Source organism: Cnephaeus nilssonii (genome assembly GCF_951640355.1).
Source record: "Cnephaeus nilssonii genome assembly, chromosome: X".
In the NCBI taxonomy this organism is placed as follows: Eukaryota; Metazoa; Chordata; class Mammalia; order Chiroptera; family Vespertilionidae; genus Cnephaeus; species Cnephaeus nilssonii.
This window is the reverse complement of record NC_137071.1, coordinates 8,151,146-8,167,576: the sequence shown is the minus strand read 5'-3', so window position 1 is coordinate 8,167,576 and position 16,431 is coordinate 8,151,146. Positions and strand designations below refer to the sequence as shown.

The 16,431-nt window shown below is 41.1% G+C and overlaps 1 protein-coding gene across 5 annotated transcripts in view; it reads left to right on the top strand.

Moving 5' to 3' along the window:
• Positions 1–16,431, top strand: part of SH3KBP1 (SH3 domain containing kinase binding protein 1) — a 355,548-nt gene that overhangs the window by 269,173 nt on the left and 69,944 nt on the right. For all 5 annotated transcript variants that reach the window (XM_079765733.1, XM_079765735.1, XM_079765736.1 and 2 more), the window contains one exon: positions 15,596–15,703. In XM_079765733.1, the coding sequence (XP_079621859.1) occupies positions 15,596–15,703 (108 nt within the window). The remainder of the gene's footprint in view (positions 1–15,595; positions 15,704–16,431) is intronic.

Genomic DNA, 16,431 nt, shown 5'->3' with positions numbered 1-16,431 from the left:
GCTCAGCTCAGGGCTAATATTGGTTCTTTTTATGCCTGAAACCCTCTCATTCTATTTCTTTCTTCTGCTTTCTTCCCATGCCCAGTGTAGTTTGCCTTCCTCTTTTCTTCTGAGCCCATGAGCCACTGAGTTTTCTGCTTGCTTTTACCATTTTTTAAAACTATATTTTATTGATTTTTACAGAGAGGAAGGGAGAGGGATAGAGAGTTAGAAACATCGATGAGAGAGACATAGATCAGCTGCCTTCTGCACACCCGCTACTGGGGATGTGCCTGCAACCAAGGTACATGCCCTTGACAGGAATCGACCCGGGACCCTTCAATCCGGAGGCCGATGCTCCATCCACTGAGCCAAACCAGTTTAGGGCGCTTTTACCATTTTTTTAAAGGCAGGAATCCTAAGCTCCTTCCTAAGTTATTCTGTGATTTTACGTTGCATTGTTTGTTCTAATATTTATTTTCGCCTCCTGCCTCCCTCCTATTCATTCATTTATCGAAACATTTATTCATGAAAAAAATGTTTTCAGACTTTTCTGCTTCCCGCCCCACATGAAGTAAGATTGTTTCACATAAAGAGAGATGTCTTTAGGAATTTCAAGAAAGGCTCTCAGCTTTGTATAAGAGAGCCGATCAGCTAAATAGATTGCTGGCCTTGACCCTTTCTCTCTCAACAGCCCAGGCTTTTAGCAGAGCTCAAATGCTGGGATTAAATGTGGTTTCAAGGGTGGAGGACTAAATTAGCAGGTGCCATCCTGCAAATGATGACACCCTGACAGACCCATTAGAAGGACATGTTTTATGAGGGAACAAAGAAATTAAGCATAGGTCTGGGGTCATTTGGGTTTATACACACTTGAAAAATATCAGTGTTCAGCAAATGAGTCATTTATGTCATAGGATGTATTTCTTACAATATGGCCTGTCTTGTTAGACTGCATGTGTCCTTTCTCAAGACGGAAGTCACAGCATATTTCCTCTTAGGAGCATTAGAAATCCCAAGGAATACAGTTTGCTGTTTTGTCTTCCTCTTTCAAGTCACCAGGCCAGTGGAACGATTGAGAAGAATCCTCACACCAGAGTGTATTTGATCAAAACTTTCTCAATGAGCTTGTGTATCCTCGCAAACACATGGTTTTAAATTAAGTGAGAATGGGAAACGTAGGACTTGAGACAGGAGAAAACTTCTCTTTAGTTTACCAGTAGACAGTAAAAACAGTGCCAGCCCCAAATTTAGATGGTGATGGTTATAGATTTTTCAGATAGATGAGTTACAGTTGCTGCAAATTCCCAGTTTCATGAGCCGCCACAAATTACATAAAACTGTCAAAAAGGGACCCTGTGTTTGTTCATCCTAATTGTCATCTCTCTCCAGAGTGCTGTGCTTTAGTGGCAGGATATCAGTAAGCCTTGTAACAGCATCTTAGGATACTTTTTTTCCTGCCACACAGAGAAAAATCTGCAGGTGCCATACAAAATTAGAGACGCTTTCTTTTTTTCTGTTTTCTATTTCTAGCCTTTCTATTTGTATTACTCTGAGGGGGCTGTTGTGAGGGTTAAATGAGATAGTGTGGCTTTAGAAATGTAAAAGTTAACTGATAGTTATTGCTATGATAAATTATTGTAGGAAGAAGAACAGACAGATGTTCAGTGACTGGAAGTTCTCTCTTGGTACTTGAGCTGTCCTGAAATTAAAGCCAGTACTTTCTCTGAACTTCCTCTTCATTATTTAACTTCTATTAGGATTAAAGTAATTTATTATAGTTGTATAGTCCCGGTCTTATTAAAGTGTCTCAAAGTTTTTACATTCATATTTGCATTTTATTAAAATACAGTTTCTGAGATGGCAAGTGGCACGCACTTTTAAGTAATACTTTAAAATTATAGAAATAATACTTACTTGAAGAAAAAATGAGAACAAAACAGATAAATACAGAAAAAAAGTCTAAGTCACCTGTGACCTCACCACCTTCAGATACCTCTCTAAATATTTGAGTTATATTCTTCCAGACGTTTTACACACACACACACACACACACACACACACTACCCAGTTCAAAATAAAATATGATTATATCATACACTATTTATTAACCCTCTTTATCCAAAATATATCATGCTTATCTTTGGCCGCATGGTTAAATGCTTCATTAGCATCCTAATGTATGAAATACTACAATCCTCTTATATTTAGCTTGTTTCTGGTTTTTCCCTATTTTAGACAATGTTGCATCTAGTCACCATCTTGTTTATAAATCCTTGTGCATGTTAATTATTTTTGCTATCTTCTATTACTTGTGTAACCTTGAGCAAGTTGCTCAATCTCTCGGTGCCTCAGTTTTCACATCTGTGAAATGAGGATGATGACAGTACCTACCTCCTGGTGTTGTAAAGGTTAAACAAGTTAAAGTAGATAAAGCACTTAGAATGCCTGCCTCATAGTAAGTGCTGTCTAATTGTTAGCAGTTATTATTTCCTGATGATAAGTTGCTAAATGTAATGCTGCCCAAGTGCTTTTAGTGATGTTATGAACGATTGTGCCAATTTAGTCTCCCCACGGAAGTATATGCAATTATATTCTCCTGTCCTTGTCATCCCTGCACATTGTCATTTTTTTCTAATCTCTGATAATCTGATAGGTATTCACATTTTTTCTTTCCTTTTTTATTGTTGACAGTATTACAGATGATTCCCATTTTCCCCCTTTGTGCCCCCTCCACCCAATCCCCATCCCACCCCAGACCTTCCCCACACTATTGTCTCTGTCCATGGGTTATGCATATATGCACATATGTTCTTTGGTTAATTTCTTCCCATCCCCTGGTGTCCACACTTTTAAAAAATTGATTACTCAAGTTGAAAATTTCCAAAAGATTTTTATAAAAATACCTTATATTCATGACATTAGCCTATCATCTTTTACATTTGAAATATTTTTTCATAGTTTATGATTCATGGAGACATTTAAGAAAAAAATGTCATTAAAAATAAATACCCTTTAGACTTAAATTTCCCTTCTTTTATAGTTAATTGTATAGTACAGTAAAATTCATCCTTTTAAGAATAGTTTTACTTAAGGCTTTTATATTGCAGCCCTAGTTGGAAAGGGCAGTTGGCTATTAAATGCATTCCTTTTCTGCCTTCCTCAGGGCTTTCAGAGGTTCTATTTAAAGCTTCTGTCCTTACAGTATTTTTTATAGTGGCATTCAGAGAGCCTCTGAGGTTCTGCATGGATGTTGCATAATAATCCTCATATCCTAGACCAGGGCTTGGCAAACCTTTTCTGTAAAGAGCCAGAGAGTAAATATTTTAGGCTTCATGGGTCATACAGTCTCTGTTGCAACTGTGCAAAAGCAGTTATAGATGTAAATGAATGGACATGGCTGAATTCCAATAAAACTTTATTTATAGACATTCAGATTTGAATTTAGTATAATTTTTACATTTCTTGAGATATTATTCTTTTGATTTTTCAAAACCATTTAAAAAATTTAAAAACTATTCTTAGCTTGTAGGCTGTACAGAAATAGATAGCGGGCTAGATTTGGCCCAAGGGCTTTACCTTGCTGGCCCCTGAAATAGAATGTCTAGAAACAGACCCATAGAAATACAGCCAATAGATTTTCAACAAAGGTGCAGAGAAAACAGGAAAGAAAGGATAAACTTTTCAAAAATTGGTTTTGGTGCAATTGGGTATCCATAGGCAAAAAAAGTGAACCCTCACCTAAACCTAACACATGATACAAAATTTAATGCAAAATGAACCATAGATCTACATGTAAAACACAAAACGTAGAAAGTTATTTATGAACACATAGGAGGAGAGAGCGGTTAAACCTGACACCAAAAGCACAATCTATGAAAGAAAATACTACTGATTTGGATTTTGGCAAAATTAAGGGCGTTTGCTCTGCAAAGATAATTTTAAGAGAATGTTGTTGATTGGTCTGTTTTTCTTACAAGGCCATCTGTGCCCTAGTATTTAGTAAATAATTGCCTGACATGTAATGGCATGAATTTGAAGGACCTTGGTTTTGTTCTGAGTCTTGCTGGGAATTTCCTGTGGAATATGAGACCATGAATATCCCATATCAGCACCTTTTCCTGCCCCCCCTACCTCTTGCCCCTGTGCTCACTCTCCCACAAGATAGCAAACAAATGCAGCTATGCTTCATCAGTCAGGCCTGGACCCTGTTGAGCAGCCTGGATTTGACCTGGGAATTTTTGTTTGTTTCTTTCTTTCTTTTTTTTTTTTTTACTGCACCAGCCTAGAAATGAAATTTGCTGAGTATAGAGAAAAAGACTCTAAACAAATTATGCTAGGGAGTAAGTTTTCATAATAGAAACATTTAAATATAGATTTGTCTGGTAAAGAATAGAAATATAAGGTAGTAATTTAGGAATTTACCAATAGCAGCTGCAGCTTGGATGTTTTTGACCTTCACAATGATCATGGCTATGTCCTTTACCTGTTATTCCTTTGCTGTGCTTATCTGTGAAATAAAGATACTCCCCTACCCTCACCCTCACCCTCACTACCTTCTTTGTGTCTCTTAGAGGTGGTGCAGAAGCCAAGAAAGTCTGTTAAAAATAATGAAAGATGCTTTATAATTTCCAGTGCCTTTGTCAATGAAGCAAAATAATTTTTAATTATATCTACTATCCCTTTAATGGAACAAAAGCATGTATTTGGACGCAGTATCAATACAATTCTCTAAACATAAATGAAAATGAAAATTTAGCTATAGGATGTACATCCTTGAGAGGTAAACTGTGAGCTGAAGGTACCATTACAAACAGCTTTTAAAATTTAATGTTTTAAATTTTAAACGTTAACTGAATGTAAATAACCTAACAAGTAGAAAATGAGAAGTTTCTATGAAAACATTGTTCCACAATAAGAAAGCCCACTGCATGGGAGAACATATTTGCCAATCATATCACCGATAAGGGTTTAATCTCCAACATCTACAGGGAACTCATACAACTTAACAAAAGGAAGATAAACAACCCAATCAAAAAATGGGCAATGGACCTAGATACTTTTCGAAAGAAGACAGAAGAAAGGCCAAGAGGCACATGAAAACATGCTCAAAGTCACTAATCATCTGAGAGATGCAAATCAAAAGGACAATGCGGTACCATCTCACACCTGTCAGAATGGCTATCATCAACAAATCAACAAACTACAAGTGCTGGCGAGGATGCAGAGAAAAAGGAACCTCGTGTACTGCTGGTGGGAATGCAGATTGGTGCAGCTACTGTGGAGAACAGTATGGAGTTTCCTCAAAAAAAACTAAAAATGGAACTCCCATTTGACCCAGTAATCCCACTTCTAGGAATATATCCCAAGAAACTAGAAACACCAATTAGAAAGGATATATGCACCCCTATGTTCATAGCAGCACAATTCACCATAGCTAAGATTTGTAAACAACCTAAGTACCCATCAGCAGATAAGTGGATTAAAAAACTGTGGTACATCTACGCAATGGAATACTACGCTGTGGTAAAAAAGGAGTTTTTACCATTTGCAACAGCATGGATGGAACTGGAGAACATTATGCTAAGTGAAGTAAGCCAGTCAGAGAAAGATAAATATCACATGATCTCACTCATTTATGGAATATAATGAACATCATAAACTGATGAACAAAAACAGATCCAGAGACAGAGAAACATCGATCAGACCGTCAAACCTCAGAGGGAAGGTAGGGGAGGGTGGGGGTAAGGGGGAGAGATCTACCAAAGGACTTGTAAGCATGCATATAAGCCTAACCAATGGACACAGACAACAGGGGGGCGAGGGCATGAGTGGGGGGATGAGGGGGTAATGAGGGATTAAGGACACATATGTAACACTTTAATCAATAAAGGAATTTTTAAAAAAAACATTGTTCCATAATTTCATATATTTGATTATGTTTAAATGGACAAAAATGTAAAAGTGCTGCCTTAATGATTTGCATTTTGTGTATGATTTGTTTCCATGCTCTCATATGTTATTGTCTCTTGTCATGCTTAAGCCAGATTATAAATACACAGGAAAGGCCCTCTCTACAAACACTTCCTTTTCTCATGCTTACTGATTTTTGAAGTGATTTAATGGGGGTAGAAAGTCTTTCATTCTATTATTATAAAAATTCTAGAAGCAAAAACATTTCCTGAGACTTAAGATTGTTTAAGCTGCAAATGCGATAATGAAACGAGTAAGCATTCTTATCTATTGTTGTCTACAAACTATATGGCCATGTCCCACAATTCCAGGAGACGCCCAATATGAATGGTGAACTTGGAGTTGAGCTAATATGGCAATATCTGTTGGGTGCTGTTATCTGAAGAGGCTCCAGATAGAAGCATCTTTTTCTGAGCGGGAAACAGTATGAACACTGAGGCCTTTTGAGACATCTGGTCTGTATGGTCTGTGAAAATCCATTCAGGCCTTCCTGATTCCTGCCTGCCTGCCTCTCCTAACACCTGTGGAAGAAAGCTCTGTTCTCTTTCTGGGTGGGGCCTGAGATTTGGTTTCAGGTTGTTTTTTTTCCTTATTTCTTCGTTAGTGACATTTGGACTCAAAGGTTACGTCTGTAGCATTTTCTAACCTATGTGCTAGGGGTGGGTTATAGGAGTGTAGGACAGTGATCCCCTGAGCTCTTCAGGGTGGATGGGAAGGGCCTTAGGTGGTTGGATTCCCCCTCTGGGCTGATGACCTCTAACAGTGTTTGGCCTTCAGCGGTGTGTCATCAAAATATTATCATTTTATATGTGTGCCATTATCTAAAAAGGATTGGGAGGCACTAATTTACTGTACATATTTAACTTTTCCATATAAAGATGTTTAACAATGACTACTTTCCTTAGGGAATTGTTCACCTTCCTTGTTAGAGAAGGGTACATATGACTAGTAAAGGAAACTCCAGGATAATTAAAAACCTCTGCATGTATCTTCATTTCAGAAATTCTTTCTCTGGGACATCTTTTGGGAATTAGACCTTGAAATAGCTCAGACTTTTAAAGATAGAGCTTAAAGTCCTATTATATCTAGAACAAAATAAATTCATTCTAATTAAAGAAATGATTTTTAAGTGAGAACATAACTTCTGGTTGTGGCCATGATGGAGTAAAGGTTGTTAGACTTACCTGCCTGCCATGGACAACTTTAAAATTGGACAAAATACATCAAGCAGTTGTTTTTAGGCATTGGACAATACTCAGTATAAGGATGTGATCCTTGAGAGAAGAGAAGCATAAAGTGAGCTCCACATCAACCTTGTTTTTTTGCCTGGGGGTACTTTTAAATTTGTAGCACAGAGTAGTAAAGCCCAAACAGAGAGCAGAAGACAAACTGGATAGAGGAAACAAATGTAATTCAGGGCTACCAAGGTAGCTGGAATTTTCAGGGTGGGAATTGCAAAGTAGCAAGCTGTACACAGAAAGAACTCCAGACGTGTGTTTATAGTTGTCCTTTGAATCTTGGACCAAATGTTAAGCTATATATCAATAGGGCAAGACTCCACCAGGCCTGGCAGAAAATAAATTCAGTGATTGGGAGTGAACTGTGATGTGAATGGCTATCTCAGACGTCACCAGTGATGGGAGAGATTGGAGTTCTGTCCAAGCAGGATAGGAAAACCTTGCTGAAAATTCCTGGGATTCACTTGGGAACCAAGAGAGGGCAGCCATAGGAATAGCACTCCACTAGACCTATCCTAACAAAGCCTAAAGCCAAGCTTTGACAAGTGAAGCTGATCTGCAAGTAACTTGCCCACCATAACAAAACTCGACACTCTCGCAAAGGAAGGCAATAAAATCCAGTCTGTCAACAATATAGCATACATAGTTGTTAAAGAATATACAATCACAAATGTCTGAAGAAGCAGGAAAATGCAAGGGATAGTATGAGGGATAGTATGCGTAGCTTATGAAAGACATGAGGGCATTTCTGAATACGAATGCTCCTCAATTTATGATGAAATTACATCCCGATAAAACCATTATGAGTTGAAAATACCTTAAGTTGAAAATGCATCTAATATACCTAATCTATGGAACATCATAGCCTAGCTTAGCCTACCTTATCCATGCTCAGGACAATTATATTACTCTACATTTGGGAAAAATCACCTAACACAATGACTACACTGTACAGTATTGGTTGTTCACCCTCATGATCACATGGCTGACTGGGAGCTGCAGCTCTACTGCAGCCCAGCATCACGAGAGAGTATCATACCACATATTGCTAGCCTGGGAAAAGGTCAAAATTTCAAGTATGTTTTCTACTGAATGCATATCGTTTTTGCACCATTGTAAAGTAAAACATCTTAAGTTGAATCATCGAAAGTCAGGGACCGTTTGCACAGTTTTTACGCATCAATACATTTTTCAGTTAATATTGGCATGACGAAAAGAAAGCTTGATTACTGATTTTTGTGTGTTACTCATCCATTTCTTTTGTTATCAGTTTTATAATATGTAAAATGAAAAAATCAGAAACTAGTATAGCAAAACTTGTATGTTATTGCCCAACAAAAAGTCCGGATTTTTTTTTTTTTTTACAAGTTAGATGAACTCTTTGAGGTCATAACTTGCCAGTATCACAAAACAGTTAATGACTGCCTAAGCCTCCATGATCCAAGGATGTTGACATTCGGACTGTAACATATTCTTGAGTGGGCTTATCTCCAGGACTGTCTCCTCAGCTTCCCTCATTAATTGTGATCTGCCAGTCATTTTTGCTGACATTGAGATAGACCATAGCTTTCTTTTTCTCCCTGTTACCTCATAAACTGTGTACTGATGAGCCGCTTTAGTGACCGACTTATGGGGATGCTGGAAATTCTGAGCAGAAATCCCAGCCAAGCAGAATAATTGCATCTCTTGGGGAGGTGTTAACAAGCAAAGGCAGAGCTGAGTGCTCCTAGGTTCTGGCTTCCATGGAGCTTTCTCTCAACAGCCCCCCCCCCCCCCTGAAGCTCCATGCAGAAGGCATTCATTAGTAAATATTAAACAGCGCTTTCCGTGTTGCTGGTGCGATGCTGAGGGTGTGAGACCCCCTCCGGGCACTCCACGACTCACTTAACAGCCACACCCAAATCATACAACACTCACTTTCTCCATGAATGAGAGATAGAAACATCAAGGATGAGAGAGAATAATTGATTGGCTGTCTCCTGCACGCCCCCTTCTGGAGATTGAGCCTGCAACCTGGGCATGTGCCCTGACCAGGAATCGAACCAGTGACCTTTTGGTGCATGGGATGACAATCCACTGAGCCACACCAGCCAGGACTCTAAGCACCAATTCTTGAATATTTTGTTCTGTGACCCACTTCCCACTGTCTTCCCTTTCTTCACACTTGGTGATCTTGCTTTGACCCTTCTCATCATCTCAGTTCTTGCCCTCATTCTTTCCTTCCAGGCTGCCCAGCTTCCCTGGGTCCCACTTGTTTTGAAATCCAGCCTAGCACTCTTGTCAGTGTTTCTGTGCCATATTGATTCACTGTGTCTGCATCTTCCACTAGGCTCTGAGCTTGGGAGCCCCATGAGGATACGATGATTTTATTTTTACCCTTGAATTCCTCTCCTGTCCTGCATATTTCACATGCTCAGTAAATAAATTGAATTTGCTTTTCTTTTACATTACGGGAAGCACAGCCCTTTTACTGATAATTCTCTCTTCATCTCTGCCATCAAAGGCTAGTTGTTTTGTCTGGTTTGTTGAGGAGGACTTATTTTCACTTCTCATTTTGCTATCAAAATTGTTTCTGTTTCCTTTAAATTAGCCTCTTTTGCTAGAAAAATAATGCCTTGGTTCTCTGTAAGTCTCCATCCCACTGTCGGCACCTTGACCTGCAGCTGTTTTCTGTCCTGCAGCAGGCTCCCATTTTCACTTTTCTTTGTATTCTAAGTCACATTGGAGATTATATATTTTTAAAAAATACATTTTTTTTATTTCAGAGAGGAAGGGAAAGGAAGAGATAGATAGAAACATCAGTGATGAGAGAGAATCATTAATCGGCTGCCTCCTGCATGCCCCACACTGGGGATCAAGACTGCAACCTGGGCATATGCACTAACCTGGAATTGAACCGTGACGTCCTGCTTCATAGGTCGACACTCAACCACTCAGTTTTCTTTTTTCTAATGTACTTATCTCATCTACGAGCCTTGTGTTTGTTCTTATACTAATCAGAACAAGTAGATTGTGTCCTGTCTTGTTCTTTCCCTCTCTTACCTTGAATTACACAATAATTAGCACTGTTAGTGTTTTCCCCAAAAAGCAAAGTATAGATGAGCAATTTAAGCCATTCACCATTGATGGGAGATATAATAACTATAATCTGATATGCACTGTTTTCCCCTGTAGGCATGCATTGGTACTAAAGTTATTCTGAATATGCTTTTGCTTATTACAATTTCATTATTTTCTCCCACATACAAAGCAAAAGGCTTCATTACAGTGATTCTTGGGTTACTGTTTGCATAAGCCTAAGGCAAAGCATGGATTTGCACCATTCAGAAAGTTTGAAAAAAAAGCCTTTTTTTTTTAAGTAAATTTATTAGGGTTTCAATTTATATAACCTTCAAGTGTACAATTCTATGATACATCATCTGTATATTACATTGTGTGTTTACCCACCCAAAGTCAAATCACCTTTAAAAAGAAATATATAGCAGCTCAGCTGGTGTGCTCAGTGGTTGAGCATTGACCTGTGAACCAGGAGGTCATGGTTTACTTCCCAGTCAGGGCACATGCCTGGATTATGGGCTGGATCCCCAGTAGGGGGCTTGTAGGAAGGAGCTGATCAATGATTCTCTCACAATCATTGCTGTTTCTCTCTCTCCTTCTTCTCTGTAATATATATCTATATTAATAAAAGCATAATATGCTAATTAGACTGGACGTCCTTCCGGATGACCTTCTGAATGAAGTCAGGGCTGCAAGGGAAGCCCGGGTCCTGGGTGCCTGCTGGCAGCCAGAGGGAAGCCCGGGTCCCAGGTGCCAGAGGAAAGCCGGTGCTGGCAGCTGGGGGAAGGAAGGCCTACTCTTGCATGAATTTTGTGCATCAGGCCTCGTGTGTGTGTGTGTGTGTGTGTGTGTGTGTGTGTGTGTGATATATATATATATATATATATATATATATATCTGTGTGTGTGTGTGTGTGTGTGTGTGTGTGTGTGTGTGTGTGTATGGGCAGTGACCATGACGACCGAAACAACTGTTTGACCAGTCACCATGCAGTGCTAGCATAGATGCATAGACACAGGTAAAGTCTATGAGTGAACTAATAATGAACAGGACAAATGCTTGCCTTCACAGCGCTTGCACTGTAAGAAGGTTAGGTCAGTGATGAGAATTCAAAATTGCCACCAGCACAGACCTGAGGTACAGCTTCTCAGAGTGGGGACTTATACACATGGTAGCGGAATTGGGGGCGTGACTGAAGGGCTGGTGAAGGCAGGGCCATTCTGGATTTCCCAGAGGAGCCAATGACTGCCTAGGAGGCGGAGCTTTTGACACTGACTGGCATAGAAACTGACCAATCAGAACCAAATCTGGGTGAACTGCAAAGGCAGAACCTAAGGTAGGGGCTGAGGAAGGGTTTTAAGGGCAACAGCTGTTTGGTGTAAGGTGTAAGAAAGCAGTTCAATTTTTTAATGACCGGTTTGGCAGTATAGTGCGTATGGCTGGCTATCAGTCCAGATATAGGGGTTATGTATTTTTGTCTGCCAAGAGCATCTTCTCCTGATGAAAAAGGCTCCCCCCCCCCCCCACCATTTAAGCAATCCTATCTTATATAATCTATACTAATAAAAGGGTAATATGCTAATTAGACTGGGTTGACCGGCCATCTTCTGGATGTCCGACTTCCTTCTGGACAAAGCCATGGTGGTGGGGGCTGAGGCATAGGCAGTTGGGGTTGATCAGACCCGCAGGGGAGAGCAGTTAGGGGTGAGATAAGGCTGGCAGGGGGTTAGGGGCAATCAGGCCAGCAGGGGAGGGCAGTCGGGGGTGACCAGGCTGACAGGGGAGGGCAGTTGGGGGCAATCAGGCTGGCAGGGAAGGGCAGTTGGGGGTGACTAGGCTGGCAGGGGAGGGCAGTTGGGGGCGAGATCAGGTCGGCAGGGGAGAGCAGTTAGGGGTGAGATAAGGCTGGCAGGGGGTTAGGGGCAATCAGGCCAGCAGGGGAGGGCAGTCGGGGGTGACTAGGCTGACAGGGGAGGGCAGTTGGGGGCAAGATCAGGTCGGCAGGGGAGGGCAGTTGGGGGTGACCAGGCCAGCAGGGGAGGACAGTTGGAAGTGACCAGGTCAGTAGGGGAGGACAGTTGGGGGCAAACTGGCCTACAGGGGAGGGCAGATGGGGGTGACCAGGCCTGCAGGGGTGGGCAGTTTGGAGTGACTAGGCTGGCAGGGAGGGCAGTTGGGGGCATTAGGCAGGCAGGCAGGTGAATGGTTAGGAGCCAGTGGTCCTGGATTGCGAGAGGGATGTCCCTGTGGGATCTGGCCTAAACCAGCAGTTGGACATCCCCCGAGGGGTCCCTGATTGGAGAGGGTGCAGGCTGGGCTGAGGGACAACCCCCCCCCCCCCATGCAGGCATTTTGTGAACAGGGCCTCTAATATTATAATATATATATAGGTTGTCCCTGTGTAGTAATGTCCCATATATATGAAGAAATGTAGTACTACACAGTATTTGAGTGACTTTTGTGGGCATAAGTATTAAATGATCAGAAATGATTGTGAAGGCAAGTCCAGTCCTCACATAAGCAAACCCTTCACACATGAAAAGATTTAAGATTTTTTGAAAAGCTATTAATGATTCTCTACTCTTTGGTACCAGATCTCTTGTTAATATGGGTTTACCAAAAAGGACCTTGTATAATATTGTGTGTCTGTCTTTCATATAAATCTCTAAACTCTCTGGGTTTAAGGATCATGTTCCCTGCATGTTTAATGTTCAGTGCCTACAGAGCAACCTAAGCATATTTTGCATTTAATAGCTATCTGTTGAATTGAATATTATGAAGTGCAAATTAACATAGAATGTTAGAGAAAAGATAAATCATTCATCATAGTCACCTTCCTAAAGGTCAGTTTCAAGTGGGTTTTGAAGATGAGAAGGACTTGTCCAGAGAAAGAGGAGGAAAAAAATGTGCCAGGCATTTCCTCAGAAGCAGATCCTCATAGCTAAAACAATTTCTAACAATTAGTATTAAACAAATTCCGGCCCCATAAACTTTTCTGGTATTGTTCATGACATAACATCTCAGGGTTAGAAGAGCCTCAGAAGCCATCATCACATCCTCCCACCACCATCCCTGTTCATGAATCCCTTCTTTGGGGACTGATGCTAGATCGTTTAGGGCAGTGGTCGGCAAACTGAGGCTCGCGAGCCGCGGTTTGCTGCTCTGTTGACTAATGAGTTTGCTGACCACTGGGATAGGGGCTTAATCACAAGGAACAACAACAGCCTATAATTATTGGAATCGAGAGTCTAGGTCAGTGATCGGCAAACTCATTAGTCAACAGAGCGGCAAACCACGGCTCGCGAGCAGCATGTGGCTCGCGAGCCACAGTTTGCCGACCACTGGTTTAGGGGATGTGATGAGGTCAGGACCAGAATACTTACCTGGACTTCTCATTGTCATTTTCCAAGGAAGATAAGCATGCTCTCATGTTGGAAGTCTTTTGAGTCTTGTATTGTTCTGGGTAAATATGAACTTGATTGCTTCAAATGTCTCTTTTGCAGTGTTGGTTGGGACTGGTATTTGGTCTGTGATTAAGGGCCCATTTCTAAAACCCATATTCTCTTCTGAAAGTTCAGTTTATCCTTGTAACCGAAACCATTGGAGGAAGGGATGCTGTTGATCACTTCTCACCTGAGGTGGGCCTTATGTTAACTTGTGTAGAATCATCATGAGTTAAGGTATGCGGAGGCTATCTTGTCCTACAGCAGTCCAAGTATGAAATAGCAGGAGATCACAGAACTCAGGAATAGAGTCTTCATTGATTCCACAAATATTTATTCTTTCTGGCATTGTGCAATGGACTGGAGGTATAATGGTGAAAAGTGACATGTGTTCCTCACCTTGCTGGAATGTATGATCTAGCAAGGCACAAGTGAGTTACATGAGTCATGGACCTCCAGGGCCTGACAGCCAAGTCCAAAGCCAGCTGCACATCTGCTGTTTGAGCCCTCCTGGCCCTGATATTGTAGAGGACTATGAGTAGGTCTCTCCATGAGCCCTGAGCATGATCTCCTCACTTTCTTGAGCATTTCCTGCTTCAGATGTAACTTTAAAAGTCCTCTGTGTTCCTAGTATTTTTTTAAAATATATTTTATTGATTTTTCACAGAGAGGAAGAGAGAGGGATAGAGAGTTAGAAACATCGATGATAGAGAAACATCGATCAGCTGCCTCTTGCACAACCCCTACTGGGGATGTGCCCGCAACCAAGGTACATGCTCTTGACCGGAATCGAACCTGGGACCTTTCAGTCCGCAGGCCGACACTCTATCCACTGAGCCAAACCGGTTTCGGCTGTTCCTAGTATTTTTTTAAAGCCTTCATTCATTTTGGACTTTAGCTGGAAGTTGTTGATACAGTCTGAGGATCAGATTTTTACTGAAGGATGCGCGCTTGACAGTGGTGTGTGTATTTTATATACACTGGGCAGGAAGAAATGCCCAAGTGAGGAAATTTACAGCAGGCCAGGAGAGCCTTGGATTGAAGTGGTAGAAGTGGAATTGGACCCAGAAGAAAAATGTGAGATAGGTTATAAACTAGAACAAATCAGATTTCCAACCAATTGGATATGGAGGAAAATAGAAGTGATTCTGTGGCATAAGGAGAGCCATGAGGCCGTTAGGCTCAGGATGAAAGTTTGCCAAAGGCTGGCTCTTGTTCTCTCCCTAGCACCTGGCACAGAGTAGGCACTCAATAAATGTTTGACCAGTGAATGAACAAAATAGGGATTACTCAAGGGGAAGCAGGTTTTATCTGGAAGATAAAATAGATTTACTCATTAATTTAGTAAGCAAACAATGAATTCTGTAAGGTGGGGGAAAGGCTTTTCATGTTGACAACTGTGTCTCATCAACATAAAAAGGAGAAGGTGAAGGACAGCGGTGCGTTAATGAGCTTGTGGAAAGTATAAGTTTTCTTATGCTTGGCTGCCTGTCGGAAAGCCCTCTTGAATTTCGACACACTTTGCGACCAGCTAATCAAAGAGGATATTTGTGCATGTGGTGTTTTCTAAAGCACGTTTGCAGTTAATGAAATATTTTTATTTCAGTAAAATGAAAACGAAGAAAAAACATATATTCCAAAATATTTAAAGGGGGAAAAAAAGATATTTTTGATTCAGGGCATCTAAAAGCAGCAGTGGGTTTTGAGTCCCAGCCAGAAGCTCTAGCACACTTAAGCTTTTGTTCTCCCATCTGACTTTGGGGTTTGTGCTGACTTCGTCTTAGTAACCATTGTTGCATGGATAGTGGCCTCAAGGAAAGGGCCTCTGATCTCTCTAAAAGGGATGTCAGACCTGTCTGGAGCATGCGTGCCCTATTTCTCACTCTCTGCTCTCCTGTTTCCTAGGATTGCATCGATGTAGGCTGGTGGGAAGGAGAGCTCAACGGCAGACGAGGAGTGTTCCCTGATAACTTCGTGAAGTTGCTTCCACCTGACTTTGAAAAGGAGGGGAATGTAAGTCTTCGTGGCTTTGATCTCAGTTTCCTCATCTGTTGGCTGGAAACAGTGATCCCTATTATAGGTTTGTTGCATGAATAAACAAGATAATGTATGTAAAGCACTGGGTATAATACCTGCACATTTAAGCACCCAAATAAATGGCAAGAACCCTTGTGGGGTCCATTTGGTAAGTGGACTGCCAGTATTCATGTAGCAGGTCCTTGGGGGTGGTGAAGTGGCTAATATTATGGAAGTGGCTGAAAAACACATTGTGAAGCTAAGGCTGCAGAGTGAGGCCTGCTAATCTTATACTCTGTGTATGTATATGCACATATAGGGACATGTATACACACACATCCACATATGTATATATACATACCTCTGATCTGTGGTTTCTCTTTCTTTGTGGAGTCCTGTTATATGATGCTGTTGTTTAAACGAGCCAGTCCATCTTTGCTTGCCTCACTTCAGGTGTAATGTTTCTCTGCTGATCATGTAACAAGAAATATTAAAAAGTTAGAAGCACTCTACATTATAAGGGGTCAGCGATTGGGTCTTACTCATCCTGTTCTGCACCTCAGGGCTCTTTGCTCAGGCTTTCACATGACTTCTTCTTTACTGAGGCCCCTCTTCATGCCCCTGAGGGCTTTGTTACTGGACCATGAACTTGACTTGACCCATCACCATTCCCATGGAGCTGATGTTTGGAAAGGATAGCTACAATGCTGGAGGATTGGTTACCA